Source organism: Chiloscyllium plagiosum, chromosome 1 (assembly GCF_004010195.1).
Source record: "Chiloscyllium plagiosum isolate BGI_BamShark_2017 chromosome 1, ASM401019v2, whole genome shotgun sequence".
Lineage (NCBI taxonomy): Eukaryota > Metazoa > Chordata > Chondrichthyes > Orectolobiformes > Hemiscylliidae > Chiloscyllium > Chiloscyllium plagiosum.
The window spans coordinates 74,647,563-74,671,891 of NC_057710.1; the positions used below are offsets into that span (position 1 = coordinate 74,647,563).

Consider the following 24,329-nt stretch of genomic DNA (forward strand, 5'->3'; position numbering starts at 1 on the left):
TTTATTGTATCCGTTGCTCCCGATGCGGTCTCCTCTACATTGAGGAGACTGGACGTCTCCTCACAGAGCGCTTCAGGGAACATGCAGGTCCTGGGCCTCCTTCACCGCCGCTCTCTCACCACTCGACGCCTGGAGGAAGAACGCCTCATCTTCTGCCTCGGAACACTTCAACCCCATGGCATCAATGTGGATTTTATCAGTTTCCTCATTTCCCCTTCCCCCACCTCATCCCAGCTCCAACCTTGCAGCTCAGCACTGTCCCCATGACCTGTCCTACCTGCCTATCTTCCTTTCCACCTATCCACTCCACCCTCCTCTCTGACCTATCACCTCCATCCGCACCCCCATTCACCTATTGTACTCAATGCTACTTTCTCCCCACCCCCACCCCCCTCTCATTTATCTCTCCACACTGCAGGCACTCTGTCTCTATTCCTGATGAAGGGCTTTTGCCCGAAGCGTCGATTTTCCTGCTCCTCGGATGCTGCCTGACCTGCTGTGCTTTTCCAGTACCACTCTAATCTAGGCTCTGGTTTCCAGCAACTGCAGTCCTTGTTTTTACCTAGCAACTAATGTTGTTCCAAGAAGGGAAATAGATATGATCCAGGAAAGTATAGACTGGTGAGTCTCATGTCAGTGTTTGGGCAGCTATTGGAGAGAATTTGGAAAAGCATGGCCTGATTAGGGACAGTCTGCGTTGCTCTCTGCAGGGCAGATCATATCTTAATAACTTAGTCATAGAATTGTTCAGCACGGACACAGACCCTTCAGTCCAACTTGTTTATGCCAGCCCTATTTATCATGAACAAATGAGCAGCATGGTGGCACAGTGGTTAGCACTGCTGCCTCACAGCGCCAGACACCCGGGTTCAATTCCCGCCTCAGGCGACTGACTGTGTGGAGTTTGCACGTTCTCCCCGTGTCTGCGTGGGTTTCCTCCGGGTGCTCCGGTTTCCTCCCACAGTCCAAAGATGTGCAGGTCAGGTGAATTGGCCATGCTAAATTGCCCGTAGTGTTAGGTAAGGGGTAAATGTAGGGGTATGGGTGGGTTGCGCTTCGGCGGGGCGGTGTGGGCTTATTGGGCCGAAGGGCCTGTTTCCACACTAAGTAATCTAATCTAATCGTGGGCGGCACGGTGGCACAGTGGTTAGCACTGCTGCCTCACAGCACCAGAGACCCGGGTTCAATTCCCGCCTCAGGCGACTGACTGTGTGGAGTTTGCACGTTCTCCCTGTGTCTGCGTGGGTTTCCTCCGGGTGATCTGGTTTCCTCCCACAGTCCAAAGATGTGCCGGTCAGGTGAATTGGCCATGCTAAATTGCCCATAGTATTAGGTAAGGGGTAAATGTAGGGGTATGGGTGGGTGCGCTTCGGTGGGTCGGTGTGGACTTGTTGGGCTGAAGGGCCTGTTTCCACACTGTAATGTAATCTGTAAATCTGTAAAACAAATCTAGTCCCATTTGTCAGCATTTGGCCCATATTCCTCTCAACCCTTCCAATTCATATACCATCCAGATACCTTTTAAATGTTGCAATTGTACCAGCCTCTGCAGCTCATTCCATGCACACTCTACTCCCTGTATGAAAAAGTTGCCCCTTAGTTCTCTTTTAAATCTTCCCCTCTCATCTTAAACCTATGCCCTCTAGTTCTGGACCCCCTCATCCCCCCTTCAGGGAAAATACCTTGTCTATTTACCCTATCCATGCCCCTCATGATTTTATAAACCTCTATGTGGTCACCTCTCAGTCTCTGACGCTCCAGGGAAAATAGCTCCAGCCTATTCAGCCTCTCCCTATACCTCAAACCTACCAACCCTGGCAGTACCCTTTTAAATCTTTTTTGAACCTTTCAAGTTTCACAACATTCTTCTTGTAGTAGGGAGACCAGAATTGCATACAGTATTCCAAAAGTAGCCAAACGAATGTCCTGTACAGCCACAACGTAACATTCGAACCCCAAGCTCAATGCACCGACCAATAAAAACAAGGATACCAAACACCACCTTCATTATCCGATATATCTGTGATTCTACTTTCAAATAACTATGAACCTGCACTCCAAGGGCTGTTTGTTCAGTAAAATTCCCTTACCATTAAGTGTATAAGTCGTGCCCTGATTTGCCTTTTCAAAATACAGCACCTCACATTTATCTATATTAAACTCCATCTGCCACTCCTCAGCCCATTGGTCCATCTGATCAAGATCATGTTGTACGCTGAGGTAACTTTCTTTGCTTCGACTATGCCTCTAATTTTGGTGTCATCTGCAAACTTACTAACCATACCTCCTTTTTCACATCCAGATCATTTATATCAAAGCAGTGAACCCAGCACTGGTCTTTTTCGTTGATTTTTTTGATGTGATGAAGGGGCTGATCGATGAGGGTTGAGCAGTGGATGTTGTTTGCATGGATTTTAGTAAGGCTTTTGACAAGGTTCCTTCTAAGCTGATCGAGAAGGTTAAGTTGCATAGGATCCTTGGTGACTTGGCTATTTGAATTCAGACTTGTCTTACCCATAGAAGACAAAGGCTAGTGGTGGAAGGGTGTTTTTCTCGCTGGAGATCCATGAATAGTGGTATTCTGCAGGAATCTGTTCTGGAATCTCTGCTGCTTATGATTTTTGTAAATGACTTGGATGAGAATGTAGATGGATGGTTAGTAAGTTTGCAGACAATACAAAGATCGTGAGAGTTGTGGATAGTGTAGAAGATTGTCAAAGGATACAGCAGGATATCGATCGGTTGACGATATGGGCAGAGAAATGGCAGATGGAGTTTAATCCAGGTAAGTGTGAGCTGCTGCGCTTTGGGAGATCAATTGTTAAGGAAAAGTATGCAGTTAATGGCAGGAACCTGAACAGCATTGATGTACAGATTGATCTTGGGGGTCCTAGTTCATAGCTCCCTGAAAGTGGCTATGCAAGTAGATAGGGTTGTAAAGAAGGCATATGGCATGCTTGCCTTTATTGTTCAGGGCATTGAGTACAAGGGTCAGGATGGCATGTTTTAGTCTTGGTTTGGTTAGGCATCACTTAGAGTATTATGTTCAATTCTGGTTGCCACACTATAGGAAGGACGTGGAGGCTTTGGAGAGGTTTCAGAGAGGTTTACCAGGATGCTACCTGGATTGGAGGCTTGAGGTATAAAGGCAGAGTGGATGGACTACTATTGTTTTCTCTGGAGCGACAGAGGCTGAGGGGAGGTTGACTGAATTCTATAAAATTAGGGGATGCATAGAGTGGAAAAGAGATCTGACTGGGAGAAAGTGAGGACTGCAGGCGCTGGAGATCAGAGTCAAAAAGTGTGGTGCTGGAAAAGCACAGCCAGTCAGGCAGCATCCAGTGAGCAGGAGAATCAATGTTTTGAGCATGAGCTCTTCATCAAGAATCTGATGAAGATCTCATGCTTGAAATGTTGACTGTCCTGCTCCTCGGATGCTGCCTGCCTGGCTATGCTTTTTCAGCACCACACTTTTCAAAAAAGATTCTGACTGTCAACCCTGGGTTGAAATGTCTAATAGTAGAGGGCATGCATTCAAGATAAGAGGGGGAGAGTTCAAAGGAGATGTGTTATGATATGGGGCAAACCCTCCTGCTTAATTTAAACCAGCAACACAGAAAAGATTTATCCCATGCAGTAATCTCTGAAAATTCAAGAGGCCAGGAACTGTTTAAAGTAAAAATTAACAACTTTATTTCTTATAGTATAACAAAGAATAATTAACAAAACTATTTACAACTCATTCCTCTAACCTATGTTTTACCTTCCCCTTCTACAATACTAGTCCGATAAAACCCCCGATGAAAATTTGACTTTAGGTAAATCTTAAAAACCAGCCAGATGTCGAAACTTCTCTTGATATCTTCCGGAATCATCTTTTCTTCTTCTTAGGGATTTGTGTTTCAGAGCTTACTGATCGATAAAGGTATTTTTTGGGCAGTCGGCACATGATGGTGGCTTGGCAGTTCTCCTCTCAAGTGTTCAATTTTTTCTCAGTTTTATACTCCTAAAGCATCGGATTATGTCATTAGCTTTTAAGATTGTCATTACACTAACTTCAAACTTGATTGGAGTTTGGTATTTTCAGGGTATAATTTAAACTAATTGGCCTAATTCAAATTTGTTTTTCGTTTTCAGCCAATCAAGTTGTTTGACCATCTGTTATTTGCAGTCACCTTGATGCTAAAACCAAATCTAATACTTCACTTTGCAGATGACCAACAAATGAGATGGGTACAAAGTAAAAGAATTGTGTTGGTGAAATTGCATAGACACTTACGTAATTTTCCTCTAACATAAACTAAGAAGTGATGATGTCTGCTCAGATCAGGATTTTCGGTACTTGTTTGCAAATTGTCAGATGCTAGAGATCATCCATGCAGCAAGATTTTGGGCAACATTTGGGCTAGGGCTAACATGTGGCAAGTATTGTTCTTGACAAAATGTAAGAATGTAATCATATCCATAAAGTGAGAATCTCCTGATGAAATTTCATTATTTTTTAAAAATCACTTGTGGTTTGGACTGTGGGCTGACAGGTGAATGTAAACTTTGCACTCTGAGCAGCTAATAAAAAAAGAGAATAAGCAAATTGTTTTTTCATTAGGCCAGTCCTGAAAATTAATTACATGTTGTTTCTAGCTCTAATTACGCTTTAATTCGAAAGAGACCTGATGTTCACACTGTCAACAGATTTTGAATGTTAACTGGCACCTCATGAGGAAATGGCCAGACTAACAAAGGCCACAGTTTGAACTATTTTGTTTTTTGTTAGAAGGATTGTGGCAGCAAAAGCTGCAGGACATGGATTTTATTGCTTCCTAATTGTCTCCTCATTATCAGCTTGTTGAAAGCTTGGAGAACAAAACATCAGTTTTAAGAATTAAGTGAATATTCGTCAGCATACTGGAAGATATTTGCATGCATCGGTGTCATCAGAAACCAAACAAGCTATATTCTGACAAAGTTGGGGATTGTGCTTAAGTGAACCGGCCAGTTCCATCTCATTTACTTTTCCCCTTTGATTTATCCCTTAACTGTGTCTATTTGTCTGTGTTTGTGAGTGAGTGGGGGCAAGAAGTAAAGAGGATTGGGTTTAAATCACAGATATTAATTAGATTATCTTTGAGTATAACTTTGTTCTGCTAAAGCGACCTGTATTATTAATGGTTTGTTAAATCTTTTGCTAGAAACCTGGTGTCTTTTGTCAGTTATTCTTATTATCTGATTTTGGTTATTAAAAAAGTTTGGCACCGAACCATTGGGGTCAATTTTGAAGGCAATTAAGTACTCTAATTTTACTGTGTTGCAAATAGAGGTAGGGAGGCTGATTTGATTCAGCTGTCTGTCTTTGTGTCAGAACATAACTGGGGGCTCATCTGGGATCTTTATTAAAGATTTTTTTGGAAGTATGAGAAATTTCCCTGGTATGGTTTCAAGCTATGACTAAAGCTAAGCTAGGAGAGTTAGCCAGTAGGCTGGAGACAAAGTTGCCAGACCAAGATAAGAAGGCAGCTGAAAAATGTGTTGCTGGAAAAGCGCAGCAGGTCAGGCAGAATCCAAGGAGCAGGAGAATCGACGTTTCGGGCATAAGCCCTTCTTCAGGAATCCCAAAACGCCTGAAACGTCTAATCTCCTGCTCCTTGGATGCTGCCTGACCTGCTGCGCTTTTCCAGCAACACATTTTTCAGCTCTGATCTCCAGCATCTGCAGTCCTCACTTTCTCCTACAAGATAAGAAGGCAGACATGACGGATTTCATATTAAACAATTAGGTTTAATGAAGTTGAGAGACCAGGTTGTACATCAGTGAACCTTGAGTTGCAGTTTAGGCAAATGGGAATGATAAAATTGGAGGTGCAATTCAAAGCAGCAGAAAAAGAGAGAAAAAGAACATTAAAACTTAAAACAATAGACTAGAGAGTCAAAAGAAAGAAAATGAATATAAATTACAAATAATGCCATTTAGGCAAACTAAACCAGACATTTTGGTAGGCTTGGAAGAGGAATGTTCTAGTCATAATCAATAAGTTAGAAGATATTTAAGTACAGACTCTTCTGCTATAACATGTGTTTCGTTAACATAAGTTCACTATAATGCGATTGACAAATTAGGGACACTGTTTCTAAAGCGCAAACTTTTAAAATGTGTGTTGGCTATAATGCGATTACATTGCCAACACTTTGAGCGCTGTTTCTAAAGTGCAATTTTTCTTTTTTGCGGGGTTGCACGAGAATGTAACCATCACATTAGAGCAACCTGTAGTTCAGGCTTTGCCAAATTTTGAAGAGAAGGCGTTGGAAACATCTCTCAAGTTGTTTGAGAAGATAGCAACCTAAATGAGATGACCAAGAGCAGATTGGGGCCTTCCCTATACAAAACAAATTAACTGGTAAAGCTCAAGGGGTTTATGCGTCCCTGTCAGAGTAATGTTTGTGATGAGGTAAAAAGAGCGATTCCAAGCACATGCAAGTTAGCCCTGGAACTTTACAGATAGAGATTTCAGAATTTAAGGAACAAGCCTGAACAAACTTAGATTGAGTTTGAGAGAGTTAAACAGAATTATTTTCAGAGGTGGGCAAGTGTTATAAAGGCTAAGAAAATTTACAATGCTCTGAGAAGTTATTCTTTTAGAATTAAAAGCTTTCTTGCCTTCTGTAATCAGACATCCTACAGAGACTGGAGGGTAGCAACTGCATGACAGCAACTATATTGGCTGACAATTATGAACTGGTCCATAAACCTTTTTTTCTGACACTCCTAGAAGTTTGAGAAGAATAAAAAGTGGGAGAGTGCAAAAAGGGCAAATAGCCAGGGTAGAGAATGGACAGAAGGGATGTGCCAAGACCACCTCTTCAGATTAAGAAGGAAATTGCAGAAGGTGGAGATGAAGTTCGGAAGCTTAAGTGGTTCTATTGCAATAAGTTGGGTCATGTGTGTTTGGAATGTTGGAAGTTGCATGGGACTTAGAGAAGTTTCTAAAAATGAGTTGGAGAAGGGAGCTCAAAAAGAAAAATCCATGTACCAGATTGTAGCTCTAATTCTGAGAAAAAAGTTAAGGTGAATTCTATCATAAGCAAAGCGCATTGGTAGGTGGGAAGTATGTATCATTTTTGTTGAAAGGAAAAATGACTCCTTTTCAGGTGATGTAGCTAAATTCATAACCATAATAAGAAATAAAGGGATCACACGATCACTTTTATTGAATAAAATATTGATTTGCCCTCCAGAGAATTTGGTGGGAACTAAGGTGTAAATAAATAGGATTAGTGAAGAATATATTCCTGTTCCATATAAAGTTCAACTAGAATGTGATTTGTTATCAAGAGAAATAATTGTTGGAGTAGATTTATCTCTAGGTAATAATTTGGCAGGACTAAAGAGGATAAGACCATAAGAAATAGGAATGGAAATAAGGCCATTCGGCCTATCGAGTCCACTCCCCCATTCAATCATGGCTGATCGGCATTTCAACACCACTTACCCGCCCTCTCCCCGTATCCCTTATAGAGATAGCCTCACTTGTAATTACAGAATACCAAAAGGATGTTTTAAGAGGCAGAACAGTTACAGAAACAGATTCTCGGTAGTTTTCCTTCGTTAGTAGTAGCCAGAATGATGGTTAATCAAAATCCGCCAATAAAGACTGATGTGACACCACAAACAAAATGAAAGAGTAGCTGAAACTCTACCGGTAGGTGAGATGATCCAGGTGGAGTGTTTGACGTGACATCATTAATTGAAGCACAAAAAACAGATCTTGAATTGAATAAATTAGCACTGTTGGCTTGTGCTGAGGTGAAGGCCGAAGGAGTTCTGCTAGCTGTCATCTCAAGAACAGAAGGCTGATGTGGAAGTGGAGACTCCTCAACCCCCACAAAAAAGAACTGCAGATGAAGAATGAACAGTTGCACATTAGGTGGTGGTACTGCATACCTATTATAGGGTGATATTGCAATTGTATGTGAATTATCCATGGCTGGATATATGAGGATTCAAAAATTTGAGCCGTCCATAAATAAGTATTTTATCTTTATTGCATAAAGATGTGTAGTTTTGTAAAACAGCTATATGTAGGTTTTTATTATTCAATCAAAAGGCTCCAGTACCTGTCCAGTTTGACATCCTGGACAATCAACCCACTTGACGGCAACCCAACCTATCACCTAAACATTCACCTCCACACAATTAATGATGTCATTCACAAGCGCACAGTGATAATCATGGAGTTACGTAGCATGGAAGTAGAGTCTTTGGTTCCAACTTCTACCCGCCACCCGATATCCTAAATTTACCTAGTCCCATTTACCAGCATTTATTTGGCCCAGATTTCTGTAAACCCTTCCTATTTGTGTGACCATCCAGATGCCTTTTAAATGTTGTAATTTAACCCACCTACGCCACCACCTTTGGCAGCTCCTTCCATGTACACGTTGCCCTCTGCATGAAAAGTTGTCCCTTAGATCCCTTTTAAATATTTTCCCTCTCACTTTAAACCTATGCCCTCTGGTTTTGGACTCCCCTACCCTGAGAAAAAGACCTTGGCTATTCACCCTGTCCATGCCCCCCCATGATTTTATAAACATCTATAAGGTCACTTCTCAGCCTTCAATGCTCAAGGGAAAAAAAGCCTCAACCTATTCAGCTTCTGCTATATCTCAAACCCTCCAAACCCAACAGCATCCTTGTAGATCTTTTCTGAACCCTTTCAAGTTTCACAGCATCTTTCCTATAGCAGGGAGACTAGAATTGAACACAGGCTTTTAAAAGTGGTTTCATTAGTGTTCTGTGCAGCCGCAGCATGATGTCCCAATAGAATTACAACTACATTTATGAACACCTTTAACATTGGCAAACATCCCTTGGTGAGGCCAAAGGTGAGTCAAACAAAAGATAGACCTTTAGAATTGTGGCATTGCCAAATCTGATACTGTTGGAGGTGAATAAACTCATGGATGGTAATTGAAAGGTACTATCTATAAGCAGCAACTTGTCAAATGTCTTTTGGCAGTCCCTTCCAAATCTGTGACCTTTACCAGTTAGAAAAACAAGCGCACCAGACATGTGTAAATACTACCGTGACAATTCCTCTCCAAGTCCCCAATTATTCTGACTTGGAATTGTATCACTGTTTCTTCATTACTGTCAAGCCAAAAAGAAAAACTGGCACTTATTCCCAAGCAGTACTGTTGGTGCATTGCACCATATTGCTGTTGTTGGCTGCCCTTTGATCTAAGGGTGATGTCTAGTCAGTATTGTGATTTTCTTGATGTAACTGAACAGGCGGATTCTCAACCAGCAGGCCTTTCACCACATGCTATAGGACATCCCGCACGCATTCATTGGTTAAGGGTATATGATAAACTTAACTAGGATTTGGTATATTAAATAATCTTTTCAAAGTAGTACCAAAATCTGTATATGAACTGGGAGCTGTGTCTTGTCATGTAAGCTGTAATAAAATGTATTATGATGTGTATACACTAACTACTACTGTTCATCTTCCTTGTGCAATTACATTATTCTACAACTATGGCAATAAACTGTAACACAAAATTTTATTATTTATTGCAGTTGGCATCAGGGATCTACAACTTTGCCTGCTCTCTATGGAATCATCATACTGATACTTTTTTACAGCAAATCTATACAGGGGATGCGGCTGCTATAAATTCACTGGAAAGAACTTCGCTTTCATTGAAAGGTATTATTCGTTATAAACAATCCTAAAATAATCATCTTGACTGGATTGTGTATTGGGTTTAACCGAATTGCATCAATTTGTTTAATTTTAGGTTGATTTTGCCAAATCTTTCAAGTTACAGTACGACACAGGTCATTGTGAATTTTTGACTGGCTGTTTGTTATTTTACAATGTTTTCAATCTTTTATTGGATTCAGATACTTTGCCACGTCTGAGAAAATTCATTTTAAAAGAATTCATCAGCATGACAGTGTTTATCTGAATGAAAGTCTCTACAGAATTTATGGAATCCAGAATAGGCTATTCACTACTTGAGCTTACCAACTGATAAAACCAGCTGTCTTCAATTTCCAAGATTATATATGAAAATTTTATTTTTATTTAAGCTCTTGTCATTTTGGTTCTGCAAGAAAGCAGCAAACATTTGCTAATATGAGATTCATTTGGTTTGGAATTTTAGTTTCGGAAAAGAAAATGCTGACAGTTCTCAACAGCATTCATGGAGAAGGAATCAGAGTCAATGCATTCTAGAGTCTTGAGAACATAAACTAGGCTGCCACTTGAATTTGGAACTGTGGATAATAAGATCCTCTGAGAGGCTTATGGCAGCCAGTTGTGGTAAGCCAAAGGAAGTAACCACTTCCTGGCAAGTTAATTGTCTAACAATAAGCAAAATTTCTGCTTTGGGCTCCTGAAAGAATGTGTTTTGAATTTTTCAAGAATCCATCTTGCCATACTCCCTTTTAAGGCCTTCATATATCCTTTCTGTGATTACATTAGCCAACATGTGTTTGACTTACATTGTTGTATTTGGCAGAGGAAAACATTACCCCCAGTGAAATACTAGAACAAAGCTGTCATTTTTGTTCATGTTGAAAGCTTTGACTGCTTTAGTTGAGTAAAATTGCATGCAACATTAGCAATTTGCTTGATTCAGTGGCTCGATATTAATTACTATTTTAGGATATTGTTTTTGTGCTGCTACTTTCGAACAAGTAATATCCAGAATGTATTACAATGATTATATTTTCATTTATCAGTTATAAGGCAGCAAATACTAAAGAAAAAAAGTCAAATAAATGTAGCTAAAATCACAGAACAAATTTTCAATGAAAGTATATGAATAAGTGAGTTCTGAGAAAATTTGTAGTTCAGGTTAAGGTTCTGGATATAAGTTTGCTCGCTGACCTGGAAGGTTCATTTTCAGACATTTCGTCACCCTACTAGATAACATCATCAGTGAGCCTCCGTTGAAGCACTGGTGTTAGTGACCCGCTTTCTATTTATGTGTTTAGGTTTCCTTGGGTTGGTAATGACATTTCCTGTTCTTTTTCTCAGAGGGTGGTAAATGGCATCCAAGTTGATGTGTTTGTTGATAGAATCGGGTACCCAATGAAAACAGTCTGCCGATTTCTTAGCAACAAACCCAAACAAGCAGACACAACACGCCCAGAAACCCTAGCCACTCTCCCCTACATCAAAGACATCTTGGAAATGACTGCCAGACTACTCAAGCGTCTTGACATCATGGTAGCCCACAAACGCACCAACACACTAAAACTGCAGCTAATGAACTTGAAATACCCCATACAGACAACAAGCAAAACTAATGTTATTTACAAAATACCTTGCAAGAACTGTAACAAACACTACATTGGACAAACAGGCAGAAAACTAGCCACCAGGATACATGAACATAAACTAGCCACAAAAAGACATGACAGACTCTCACTGGTATCCTTACTTACAGATGAGGAAGGAAACCACTTCGGCTGGGACAACACATCCTAGGGCAAGCCATCCTAGGACACGTACAAGAGTTCTTAGAAGCATGGCATTCCAACTGGAACTCTATCAACAAACACATTGACTTGAACCCCATTTTCCACCCTCTGAGAAAAAGAACAGGAAATGACATCACCACAGGAAATGGCATCACTAACCGAAGGAAACCTAATCACATAAATAAAAAGTGGGTCACTAACACCAGTACTTCACCAGAGACTCACTTATGATGTGGTGATGAATTGTCTGAAAATGAACCTTCCATTTCAGCAAGCATACCTACATCCAGTGTATAAATAAGTTTCATTTCTCCTTCGACACATGGGGAAGAGGAAGTACGCGATGTTTTACTGGACAGAGAGGTTTATTTGATACTGACCATGGACTTTGTCACTTTGGCTCACTGAAAAATAGAGGATGGCAGCACTGAATGATAGATTGGTAATTGAAGCGGCCATTAAAGCGGTCTGCCTGCATGAACGTGTTTACATGGTAGTACTGATTTTAACGTGAATATTTAGAATTTTTTAATTAATTAAGCTACAGATTTAAGTCTTAGAACAGATTCTGAGAAGAAATGGATAAGTTTTTTTTTCAAAAGAGCTGATTTCTCTACCAATTCGGTTAATGACATATTTGAACCCAAAGAGGGAAAAAAAGTAGCAACTGTTCAGAGACCTTGCAACGAGAGCTATCTGACCTTTAGCTTTTCATGGACAAGCAATTCTATTTGCCCCTTGTCTCAATCTCTCAGTTGCAGAGAGAAGTTGCCAAACTCTGTAATGGTACAAAATAATAATAGGGCACTTTACAGAAAAGCATCTATCTCTTGCAAGCAAACATATGACTCTGACATTCAGTAATTCAAGAGCTTCAGAGAATAGAACATCAAGCAGACCCAACATTTGATTGATTCTATGCTGACATTGGATGGAACTCACGATGTTGATTACCTGGTGGTTGAGCTTGAAGTAAAATAAAAGAAAGCCCATACCATGCTTGCATGTAAAAAAAAAAACTGTGTGGTCGGGAGGTGATGTTGCCAAAGAACTTGACAAAATTCCACTCTACTAGTAGCTAAACAGTAAATTTACAACATGTCATTTGATATGGAGGAAGTGCTGCAAGAGAAGTTAGTTACTACGAGGAAATTTGCTTTGCAGATTGATGAGTCCATTGATGTAAGAGGATACTGCCAGCTGCTGGCCAGTATGTTGATGGGAATTCCAGTGAGGAGATTGTTTTCTTTTGTAAGGAGCTACCAAATCTTGCAACTGGAAAAGAAATATTTCTAGTAACAGATTTCTTTTTGAGGGAAAATAAACTTAGCTGGATCATGTGTTGGAAAATTTGACTGGAAATCTGTGTGACAGCGAACGGTCAAAGAATATGTCAGTAAGGTGAAAGAGAAAAATCCTGACATTCAGATCACCCATTGCATCCTTCACCATGAAGCTCTTGTAGACAAAAGCATGCCGGCTGAGTTAGCTGCAATCTTAGAGCAAGCCGTGAAAATCGCGAATTACATAAAGTCATGGGTGTTGAAATTACACCCTTCGATACGATGGTTATCTCTTATATTCATGAGGTCCTGAGAGAACTGAGAATTTTCAAGTTTATGACCGCCTTATGAAGAGTTACTATCTGATGATTACTGGTGGGCTAAACTGATAAAGCTGCAGACATTTTCAGCTGTCTGAATGGACTGAATACCAAAATGCAGGGAAAGAAGGAAATGATCCTGACCATTACAGATAAACTTCAAGGTTTCAGGGTAAACCTGGACCTTTGATAAGAGATACTGGCAGGGGGTTCACTTGAGGTGTTTCCACAAACATCATCAGCAGACACAGCAATCAAGATGCACAGCCTAATTCAAACATGGGGAGAAAGTGAGGTCTGCAGATGCTGGAGATCAGAGCTGAAAATGTGTTGCTGGAAAAGCGCAGCAGGTCAGGCAGCATCCAGGGAACAGGAGAATCGACGTTTCGGGCATAAGCCGAACGTCGATTCTCCTGTTCCCTGGATGCTGCCTGACCTGCGCTTTTCCAGCAACACATTTTCAGCTCTAATTCAAACATGTCAAAGCATTATAAAAGAAGTTGAGTTCTACTTATGGAACACTATAACTGGATGCATGATATGTTTAGTTTACTGTCTTCTGATACATCGCAAAAGTTGACGTTAAATGAAATGTAGGGTTGGAGGGTCCAGTGGCGGAAGATAAGGCATTCTTCCTCCAGGTGTCGGGTGGTCAGGGAGTGTTGATGGCAGAGTCCCAGGACCTGCATGTCCTTGGCGGAGTGGGAAGGGGAGTTGAAGTGTTTGGTCATAGGGCGGAGGGGTTGTTTGGTGCAGATGTCCCGGAGATGCCCTCTTAAGCGCTCTGCAAGTAGGCATCCTGTTTACCCAATGTAGAGGAGACCGCATCAGGAGCAACGGATACAATTTACAGTTTGTGGGGGGGAAATAAATCTTTCTCTGATATATTGTCAGTGGGTATATGAATAGGAAGGGTTTGGAGGGATATGGGCTGAGTGCTGGCAGTTGGGACTAGATTGCGTTGGGATATCTGGTCGGCATGGGCAAGTTGGACTGAAGGGTCTGTTTCTGTGCTGTACATCTCTATGACTCTATAAATAGAGGAATTCGCAGTGCTATGGATGGACCACACAATGAAGCTGAAAGTGAGAGAGGTGTTTATATGTGTTTTGGCTGACAATCTCTGAGCATACTATTAGTGGACTCTTGCCATTTCCAACTACTTACTTATGCGAACAGTATTTTCAGCACTGGCGTACATTAAAAGTAAAGGAGAGAGAGCTTGTTAATAGAGCAAGATTAGTGGGTGGCCCTGTCATCAATTCCTTCCTGGATTAAAAGGCCGTGAACACACCAGCAGGCCCACATTTCCCACTCACCCAATATATTACAGTTTACTCTACTTTGCATTTTGCTCTGGTGCATTATTCATGAATAGTTAGACATTCTTGAGTTGAGCAGATTTTGAAAAGATGGTCAAAGATGGCATATTTTACCATTGGATTTGAAACACGAATACTTTTGGTCTTCCTTACAAGCCTCTCTAGAAAGACAGTAAATAGATGTGACATTCATGAGCAGTCAATTCAGCTGAACAAATGTGTGTCCCTGTGGAATTGTTTGTTTCATTGATGCTGAAAAAATTGGGAACTGCTGATGTACAGGAAGGTGAGAGGCAGACATTCCTAGATTGTATTGTAAAGGCTGTCTCTTATTATTATTCTGAGAGATTTTTGTTGTGTATTGAAATTTGAAAGTAACTATTTTAGAAGTGAAGGATTGCTGAAGGATTCCTTCATGGTTTTGAAAGCAAATAGCCTGACACTTAAGAAACATTCTTTATTCAGCTGATGACTCAAACTAAGTAGGAGCTGAGCTGGAGCTAACGGTGTGTAGAAATGGAGATTCAGCCAGCAATAGTATCTGATTCGTCTGTGGATCAGTTATCAGTGTCAAAGGTGCGTTACCTACCAATAACTATGATTCTAAAGTAGCTGAACATCTTGGGGCTGTAAACAAAATTAGAAGAAGCTATGTATCTTCACCAGTTCAGGGTATGTTCTGTGTAACACAACCCACTATGAAGGAAGTTCATTCTTCAGTTCCTGTAAACTTTGACTTTCATTAGTAAATCAGAGACCATTTATAAGTTTGAAAGAGCAACTAGTGCCTCCTTCAAATCAATAAAAGCATCTGAAGAATCAATATTCTGATCAGGAATAATAAATAGTAATTCTTGTTAAGTACGTTAACCTGGTCCGTGCTTTCTGTCAATCTGGATCTGAAAATCAGGTGAATTGCGGAGTATGCGTGCTTCTATAAAATTTTTAACTTTTTAAATGACTCCAGGATTATTGAGGCTGGACTTCCAGTGTACTAGCCCAGTGAGGTGTAACAGTATTCAGGAGAATTTTCTACAGCAGTACGTGTCCAGTCTAACAAACAAGAAGGCTTTGCTAGACTTCCTGTTAACGAAGTGGGCCAAGTAGATCAAGTGTCAGTGGGATTATTTAAGAGACAGTTATCATTGTGTTATAATGGTTTAGGATCACAATGGAAAGTACAATGGACATTCCATAGGAAGAATAATTAACTGGGGGAGAGATGACTTCAGTTGGGCACGAGTGGAACAGGACTGGATATACTGGAACTGAAGGTTGCTGGAAAACCTGTACCTGAATGATAGGCCACTTCAAAGAAAAATGGTTTGGAACACAGTTGAGATGCAATCCCTCAAAGGGGAAACATAGGACAAATGAATCCTGAGCACTCTGGATGAAAACAAAGAGATAGTGGCTTAAAAAAAAGGAAAAATGTGCTTATATCAGATACAAAAATCTATTTGAGATTCAAGCTGATTGCAGGAAGTTACAAAGGGAAATGAAAAGACGAATAAAAATAGCGAAGAGATATAGCGAGGGGGAAAAAAAAACTATCAGCAACCATAAAAGGAATGCCAAAATCTTCCTTAGATTTGGAAACAATGAAAGGGTAGGAAAAGGAAGAGTAAGGCCAATTCAGCTCCAAGAATGCAACCTAAACATTGAGGTAGGAGCATGACAGATGAATGTTGTATTAATGCTTTGCATTTTATTTTACTAAGGAAGGAGATATCACCCAAGTCGAGGTGACAGTGGAAGATACTCAGTCACCAGAAGGATTTAAAACTGACAGAGTGGTCTTGTGCAGATTGTTGATATTTAGTATTGAAAGACATTGGACTAGATGAGATTCATCCAGGGATATTGAAGAATGACTGATGCTCAACGGGGGTACGAGAAAATTGGAGAAGAGTAAAAGAAATGCACTTGCTCAAAAAAATAGGTTGTAGGGATAAGGCTAGCAAATGCAGACTTGTCAGTTTATCTTCATAGTGGGAAAGCTTTTAATGTAATTTGGGTTGGGATTTATAGTCACAAATGCAGGTTAATTAGGAACAACAGACTTGTGACAAATGTTAAAGCTTATGGAATAAATGAGACAGGAGCAACCTGGATAGAAAATTTGTGGAAGGTTTGGACACTAAGAGTAATAGTTAGTGAAATTGTTTCGAGCTGGAGGAAAATTTGTAATGGAGTTCCTCAGGGGTCAGTTTTAGGATTCTTGAGTTTCTTGATAATATTATCCAGATCTTATAGAGTTATAGAGATCTACAGCACAGAGAAAAGACCATCCAATTTACGCTAGTCAAAAACAATCACCTAAATATTCTCATCTGTTTTCCAGCACTTGATTGTGTTGTGTAAGGGGTAATTTCCAAGTTTGTGGCTGATACAAAACTTGGAAAGATTGCAAACTGTGAAGAGATCATTGTAAGTGTCAGAAGTTCATGGTGGAATGGTCAGAGATTGTTAAGTTCAAGATACAGTAAAACAAGAAGGGCAGAACCAGAGAAACATGGGTCTCTGTGCGTTAGTCACTAAATGTGATTAAAGATGTTTAAAAAAGCATACAGTAGCTAGGTTTTAATAGTGACTAAGAGCACAAGAACAATATTTCATATAAGGCAGTAGTTAGACTTCAGCTAAGTACTGTACACAGTTAGGGTGCCACACTTTTGGAGGGATGTGAGTGGATTAGAAAAAGTAAAAGAACAATTCTAAGATGAGAAATTTCAGCTCTGAAGGTGAAACAGAGACGTTTGAATTGATTTCCTTGGAGAGGTGCAGGCAAGATGAAAAATGAAAGAATTTTTCAAAACCATGAGGCTGTGGGTTAGTAGGTGGGCAGAAACTGATCCTGCTCCTGAAGGGATTAACAATTAACAGTGACACAGAATAAGGTAATTTGCAGACTAAGTAAAGATGATGTGAGAATGTATTTTCTCACAGTGAATTGTTAGGTTTTGGATTGTACAATATGATGGAGGCAGGTTGAATTGAACCATTCAGGAGCACGTTAAATGATTATTTAACAGAAGCAATGTTCAGGATTATAGAGGAAAAATGAATTGTAGTGCTTGTTTGGAGACCCTGTTCAGACACGCACAACTGCTTCTTGTGCTGCAACTGTTCTTCTGTGAACAGTCAATTTGATCATCAGCAAAATGATGAAGAGGTTGCCAACAGTGCTATTAAGTGTCATCTGTTCAGCAATAACTAGGTGACTGACTCTCAGCTCCTTTTAGCTTTGGACCTGACATTGACAAAAGGGCTGAACTCTGTGAGTGAGAGTGACTGTCATTACTGTTAAGGCTTTGGATATGGTGCTAAGGATCCCTAGCAGAACTGCAGTCTTGGGAATTAAGAAGTGGCGGTGGGGGTATCTTGCTGTTCGTTGGAATTAAAGATTGACAAAGTAGATGTGGGCAAGGATGTTTCCTCGTGGGGCAACCTAGAATGAGAGGTCATACTTTTAGGATAAGGTGTGACAGATTTAAAACAGCTGAGGAAAAATTACTTTTCTCGAAGGGTTGGGAGTCTGTGGGATTCACTATTGTAGAGTATAGTGGATGCTGGGACATTGAGCATATCTAAGGAGTACATTGAGTATGTCTAAGGAGAACATGAACAGATTTTTAACTAATAATGGGTTAAATGGAGTAAAGGTCTAGATGAGATCAGCCATGATCATATCAAATAGCGGAGCAGCCTCGGTTGACTGAGCAACATATTTCTGCTCCTAGTTCTTGTGTTCACTCAGAAGAGATAGTTGTGTTCGTTGGAGGTCAACCTGAGAGGTCCTGGTTTCATGTCCTGGACGAGCCCTGATTTTTTGGACGGCATGGTGGATGAGTCAATAAAAATGCTGCCTCACTGCGCCAGGGACCCGGGTTTAATTCTAGCCTCCGGTGACTGTGTGGAGTTTGCATATTCGTCCTGAGTCTGCATGGGTTTCCTTTGGGTGCTCCGCTTTCATCCTACCATCCAAAGATGTGCAGTTTACGTAGATTAGCTAAATTTCCCATAGTGTCTGGGGTTGGCTTAGCCATGAGAAATGCAGGGTTACAGGAATAGCTGGGTCTGGGTGGGATGCTCTTCAGAGAGTGTTGTGGATTTGATGGGCCAAATGGCCTGTTGCTGCACTGTCGGAATTGTTTGATTCTTGATTGTTGGATGGGATTAATGCTGGGACCACAATTATTTACAATATATGTTAATAACTTGGATGAGGAAAGTTAATGGTCTGTACAGATAAGTCAAAAATAAGAAGGAAGGTAAGTCAAAATGAAACAGTGTCTTGATAGTGGTATAGTTAGATAAATGATATTTGGCAGATGGAATAAAATGTGGGGAAATGTGAAATTATGCACTTTGGCAGGAAGAATCAAGGAGCTGAATATTATTTAAAAAAATGATAACTGCAGAAGGCACAGAAGGATTTAGGTGTTCTGATGCATAAATGACAAGAAGAGCTAATGTGCAAGTTCAGCACGTAATAGGGGAAACTCGGAGAATGTTTATCTTTATTTCCAAGGGAATGAGTATGAAAGGAAGGACGTTTTGCCAAAACTATACAAGGAACTAGTCACACCACAGCTGAAATACTGTGAACAGTCTTGGGTGCCTTATCAAAAGAAAGATATACCGGCCTTGGACACAATCCATAAAACGTTCAATAGAATAGTCATTGGCAAGAAAAAACTGTCTTATGAGGACAGGTTGAGGAGATTTGCCTTAAACTTGGAGTTTGGAAGAATGAGAAGTGACCTTACTGAAACGTAAAATTCTTAAGGGACTTGATTTGTAAAAGTGAAAAGGTTGTTTCCCCTTTTGGGAATGTGTGGCACTAAAGAGCATAATTTCACTAAGGAGCTACCTTTTAAAACAGAGACGTGCAGTGATTTCTTCTATTGAGGGTAGTGAATCCGTGGAATTCTTTACTGCAGAGGGCTCTCAAGGCTGGGTTAAACCTGAGATAAACATAATTTTAATCAATAAGGAAATCAAGAATTATGGGTAAAAGGCAGGACTGGAATTGATGATGATTAGACCAACCGTGATCCTATTGAATGATAGAACAAACTTGATGGACTGAATGTCTCTTTTCTGAGGGGGAGGGAACATGCATGGTCGCCCTCAGAGGGAGTGATCATAGGTACCTGTGGAGGGAGATAGACAAAGTTAACCAGCTACAGTAAGTTATTTTCATTTGTTACAGTTCAGTGCTAGTGTGTACGTGCATGCGAGTTTTACAAGTTGGTGCTTACCTTTATGTTTAATATGTTTGCCTGGGTGTGCTTTGCAAGACCATAAGACATAGGAGCAGAAGAAAAAAAATCAGCCAATCAAGCCTGCTATTTATTAAACATGAAAGTAAGCACCAACTTGTAAAATTTGCATGCAAATTCACAATAAGATCAAATTACAACAAATGCACATAACTTCCTATTGCTGTTTGACTTCATGTCTCTCCCTTTGCAGGTACTTGTGATTGCTCCATCTCTACCTCTGAGGGTGACCATAATCTCTTCCACCCCACGAGTGCCCATGTGTGCTCCCTCCCTGTCTTTGCAGGGATGCATGTTTCTGTCCACCTTCCCCTTCATGTGCCTGTGTGCCTCTCTCCCTTCTTTTCCTCTTTGCCTTCTTGGACGGTGCTACATTATGCAAGTCTGCAGCTATTTTAATATGAGCTATTGACCCTTTGTTTCAGTCATTTTTATGTGAGCCTGTGTTTCAGTGAAGTGTCCATTTTTTCATTGAATGTTCTTAGTGCAAAGTGGATGTAATCTTCAAAGTTTTCAGCTGGTTCATTATGAGTTGCATTATTATTAAATGTCCACAATTATTGTTGAAATACAAATTTATGAATAACTATTTGAGAAAAATATAATTAAGAAATGTGTTACCAACTTAAGTATGTCTCATTTTATGTTTATTTTCTTTTTAGTTCTTCGTAAACTGACTGTGCATGGTTTTGTGGAACCTCACAAGAATCTAGAAGTAATGGTATGTATTTTTTACAAATTTTGCTTTGCTTGCAGAAATTAGTCAGGATACCATATACCTCTACAGAAATGGCACCCAGAATGAGTGGAATATTTGACATGTTATTAATGTGACTTCAAAGTGTTGAGAAATTAAATAGTTTATTTAGTGATATTAAGATATATATGGATGTGGGAGCATTGGACAGGTTGCTGAAGATGTTAACAAGAATGGTTCCTTGGATGAAGAATTTCGGTTGTGAAGATAATTTGGAGACGTTGGGACTGTTCTTCAAGAAGAGAAGGCTGAGAAGAGATCTATTAGCTTGAATTGTTTTCTGATTGAATTATTTGAAATCATGGTAGAGAAAATAGTAATGGAAAGTTCCTTCTAACAAATGAAGTGATTGCAAGTCATTTAGATAAGCTAAATGTAATCAGAGTCAATATGGTTTTGTGGAAGAGAAATTATGTTTGACCAAACCAGTGGAGATCTTTGACAAAGTAATGTGCTATGGCTGAAGGCAAACTAGTGGATGTTGAAAACCATAAACTTCTCTAGGACAGTCAGAAGTGAGCAGTAAATGCTGGTTTTACTGGCATGGTCAAACCCTAGGGCGAAATTAACAAAATGTTAGCATGGTTTAATTTGCATATGTTTCTGAATGAGGAATGAGTGAGCTACTCATCACTTGTCCATAAGTTTGGTCATAGGGAGGCTGAATGATTGCTCGTTTCTCTAACTAGTCTCAAGTGTTATGTTGGGCTCAATTGATATTGTTTTATATCTGAAATTTTATATCCACCTCAGCACTATTGATACGGACAATGGTGTGTCCTCCATGTTGCTTCCTGAAGTCAGTGACCAGCTCCTCTGTTTTGCTAACATTGAAGAAAATTGTTGTCTTTACACCATGTTTTATATCTCTGTTTCCTATACTCTATATTGTCGTGAGATCATACCTGCTATGGTGGCGTCATCAGCAAATTTGTGAATTGTCTGCATTACCAAGACCTTTACTTCCATCCACATATGATCATTCGGTATACATCTCTGTTCAGCTCGTAAATTGAAACCTTTATTCATGCATTTGATAACCTCTGTGCTTTATTAATTCCAGTACTTTGCTAATTGGGCTTCTAACACTTAACCTCGACAACTAGAATTTATCCAAAATTAGCTTTTATCCTAATTTTCTCCAAGTCCAAATCAACTTTAAACCCTGTGCTTCTTGATCCATATGAGCTTCTAGCCTAGCAACACTTCAGTTGTAATGGTTGTACTCCTTTATTCAAATTTCTCTATGCCCTGGCCCTTCCATTCTCTGTAGCATCCTTGAGTCTTATAAATGCCTTTGATTTCTGGGATTCTTCAACTTTGTCACGTTACGCATCCCTCATTTTAATCATTGCATTGCCGATGGCTGTACCCTCAATTACCTAAGCTCCAGAAGTCCAGCCCTAAGCCTTTTTCTGTTTACCTTTTTTCTTCTTTTAGTTGACACTTACTGGAACACATATCGTTGGTCTATCTTCTGGCCATCTCCATGTGCGATAGTGCAGTAAATTTTCTTTCTTAATTAATTCTAAAAGATGTGTGTATATATATGTGTGTATATATATATATATATATATATCAATGTTGGTTGGATGTCAACTTTGTTTTGTCGGGCAGGAATTATTCAAAATGATTTTTGTGACTGCACTAGACTTAAGGTGAATTTAAATTTCAATCTTGTTAATTCTGAGGAAAAATCTGTTGATTTTAAGAATGAGAAGTTTCATTTTGATTCAGCATGAAAAAAGAAGTTACAATGTTCCATTAATAAATCATGAATAATTTAATTCTAACAGTCATTTAGAGTTGCTTTCTACTCAGAGTAATTTATGGACTAGTAATTGACTAGTAATGCAAAATGCATTAACTGTAGCTCAGTTTCTGAAAGGATGTTGGTACTTTTGTGTGAACCTACACTATTTCAACAGCTGCTTCTTCGCTTGGTAGAATAGTATAGATAACAAAAATGTGATAAATTGAAAATTAAAACTCTTGAAAGATAAGATAGATAGCCCAGGATCCTGTTTCAGTATTTTAAGTTTGGCTCAGTTTGATTTTCTGTTGATCTGAAATCTTTATCAAAGTAGGAAGCAGTTTCCTTTGCCCAAGCATTTACATCAGGCATCTAAAGGGGTACAGGGCAGCAAATTGCCATGTCTTTGACAACACCTCCAAAACATGTGAACTTTACCCACATGTGGTTGGTTCTTGGAAATTCGTCACCTCCAAGTTCCCTTCTATGTCTTGTCTTCCATGTGCACCTTGACTTTGCAGTACATCATCACTCCTTCATTGTCACAGAACTGGAACTGGCAGTTCAAAAAGTATCAGAAAAAATATTTCAGCACACTGACAGCAGTGATTCAATGTCAACCACCAACTTTCAAGAATTGTTAAGGATCATTAATAAACTTCAGCCTCATCAGTGCTACTTCCATCTGAACAGTGAATCAAAACAAACGTTTGGCATTCATAAATGTTGAGTATTGTAGTTGTACTTATAATGTTTCACTTGCTTATGTTCAATTATGGGCTTTAAGAGTTGCTAGTCCAGGTATTTCTGTTATAACAGAACATAAGTTTGCACAAGAACACAACTATAGAAAATTGCGCTATGGAAATTGCTATACTTATGCAGTAGAAAGTTTGCATTATCCAAACAGCACTCACAATTCATTAAATCACGTTATAGCCAATTCGTGTTGACGAAACATGAGTTATATCAGAAATACCTATCTCTAATAGTGAAGAGGTGGAGTTGAGCCCCACTCTTGAATCGCTGCAACCCATGTAGATTAGGTACACCCATTATGCTATAAAGAAAGGATTTCCAGGTTTTGACCAAGTGACCAAAGAACACCAATGTCTCTCCAAGCCAGGATGATCTATGCTCTGGTGGAAAATTTATGCATGATCTGAAAGCAGACGGTTTACAATGGTCCTAATCTACATCAGTTTATTTCTCCTTTCGTGCAATGTGGCTGTTGCTGGTTCAACTGATCTCTAACTGTCCTTGAGAGGATGTTGTTGAGTTGACTTTTTGAACTACTGGACTCATTTCTTCTTTGACAGTCCCTCCGGGTTGAGCATTATGTGCTTTCACTGGGGAAGTGCGTTCTGCTGTGACTGAATAGTCTAATCCTGGAGCTGTAGACTGCCACAAGTGGGGCAGGTGGTATTTGAAGAAATTGGGTGGCTGGATAGCAATCTAGCAGTTTGTTGACCCAGTGACAGTAAAGAAAGGCCACTGCAGTTCCAAATCGTATCGTTTGCTTGGGAGGAAACTCTTAGTTGGTAGTTTTCCTATGCTGCCCTCTGTATTCCAGGTGATTGATAGAGTTCACAGGTTTTAAAAATATTGGTGAATTACTGCAGTGCTTCTTGAAGGTAGACTACTGTATTGACAATGGAGGCAGTGAGTACTAAAGGTGGCAGATGGCACTCCAATCATGTGGGGGCGAGGGTGGGTTTGTGGTTGAACAAAATTTGCTACATTAGTCGCTCTGTTTTATTGCATATTAAAAATAAATGTAGAAAGTATTGAAATGTTTGTAGTGCATTGAGACCAGTTTTATTTCCACAGCCACCATTACTGACACTTTGAGCTTACTGAGCTTTACTGATTCCTGACGAAGGGCTTTTGCCCGAAACGTTGATTTTCCTGCTCCTCGGATGTTGCCTGACCTGCTGTGCTTTTCCAGCACCACTCTAATCTAAACACTGTTTTCCAGCATCTGCAGTCCTCACTTTCTCCACTTTGAGCTTTACTGCTCTGTATAGATCATATATCTTCTTAGGCAGTCCCTTTGAACTGAGATGACTTTCTTCCACTCCAGAGTTGTGGGTCTTGAGGTGCCCAAACAAACCCTGCC

At 39.9% G+C, this 24,329-nt stretch overlaps 1 protein-coding gene across 3 annotated transcripts in view; it reads left to right on the forward strand.

Moving 5' to 3' along the window:
- ipo11 (importin 11) overlaps nucleotides 1-24,329 on the forward strand; it is a 458,122-nt gene that overhangs the window by 74,185 nt on the left and 359,608 nt on the right. For all 3 annotated transcript variants that reach the window (XM_043689423.1, XM_043689430.1, XM_043689427.1), the window contains exons 6-7: nucleotides 9,574-9,703; nucleotides 20,363-20,421. In XM_043689423.1, the coding sequence (XP_043545358.1) occupies nucleotides 9,574-9,703; nucleotides 20,363-20,421 (189 nt within the window). The remainder of the gene's footprint in view (nucleotides 1-9,573; nucleotides 9,704-20,362; nucleotides 20,422-24,329) is intronic.